The following is a 234-nucleotide window of genomic DNA, read 5'->3' as shown; positions in this document are numbered from 1 at the left end:
CCCTAGATCCCCCCAGCTCCCTCCAACCCTATTCTGTGCTGCACCCTGACCCCCACCCTGAACCCCAGCACCCTGGGGACCCCGTCCCCCCTCACCTGGGCTCCTCGGGGGCGGTGGGTTCCAACATGTCCCCCCCTTTGAGCAGCTTCAGGGCCACCTCCGCCGCTTTGTGCTTCGCCGCCTTCTTGCTGGGCCCCTGCCCTGGGGGAGACACCAGCTGAGCGGGGTGGGGCG

The 234-nt window shown here is 69.7% G+C and overlaps 1 protein-coding gene across 1 annotated transcript in view; it reads right to left on the bottom strand.

The window, feature by feature from the left end:
- Positions 1 to 95: 95 nt before the first annotated feature.
- LOC104077306 (RISC-loading complex subunit TARBP2 {ECO:0000255|HAMAP-Rule:MF_03034}-like) overlaps positions 96 to 234 on the bottom strand; it is a gene marked incomplete at its 3' end in the record, with an annotated part of 1,507 nt that continues 1,368 nt past the window's right edge. Inside the window, exon 2 of the mRNA XM_009578485.1 lies at positions 96 to 201. Within this exon, the coding sequence (XP_009576780.1) occupies positions 96 to 201 (106 nt within the window). The remainder of the gene's footprint in view (positions 202 to 234) is intronic.

The sequence above is a fragment of the Fulmarus glacialis genome, unplaced genomic scaffold (genome assembly GCF_000690835.1).
Source record: "Fulmarus glacialis isolate BGI_N327 unplaced genomic scaffold, ASM69083v1 scaffold34975, whole genome shotgun sequence".
Classification (NCBI taxonomy): Eukaryota; Metazoa; Chordata; class Aves; order Procellariiformes; family Procellariidae; genus Fulmarus; species Fulmarus glacialis.
The sequence above is the reverse complement of the archived record's forward strand: the minus strand, read 5'-3'. Positions and strand labels throughout refer to the sequence as shown.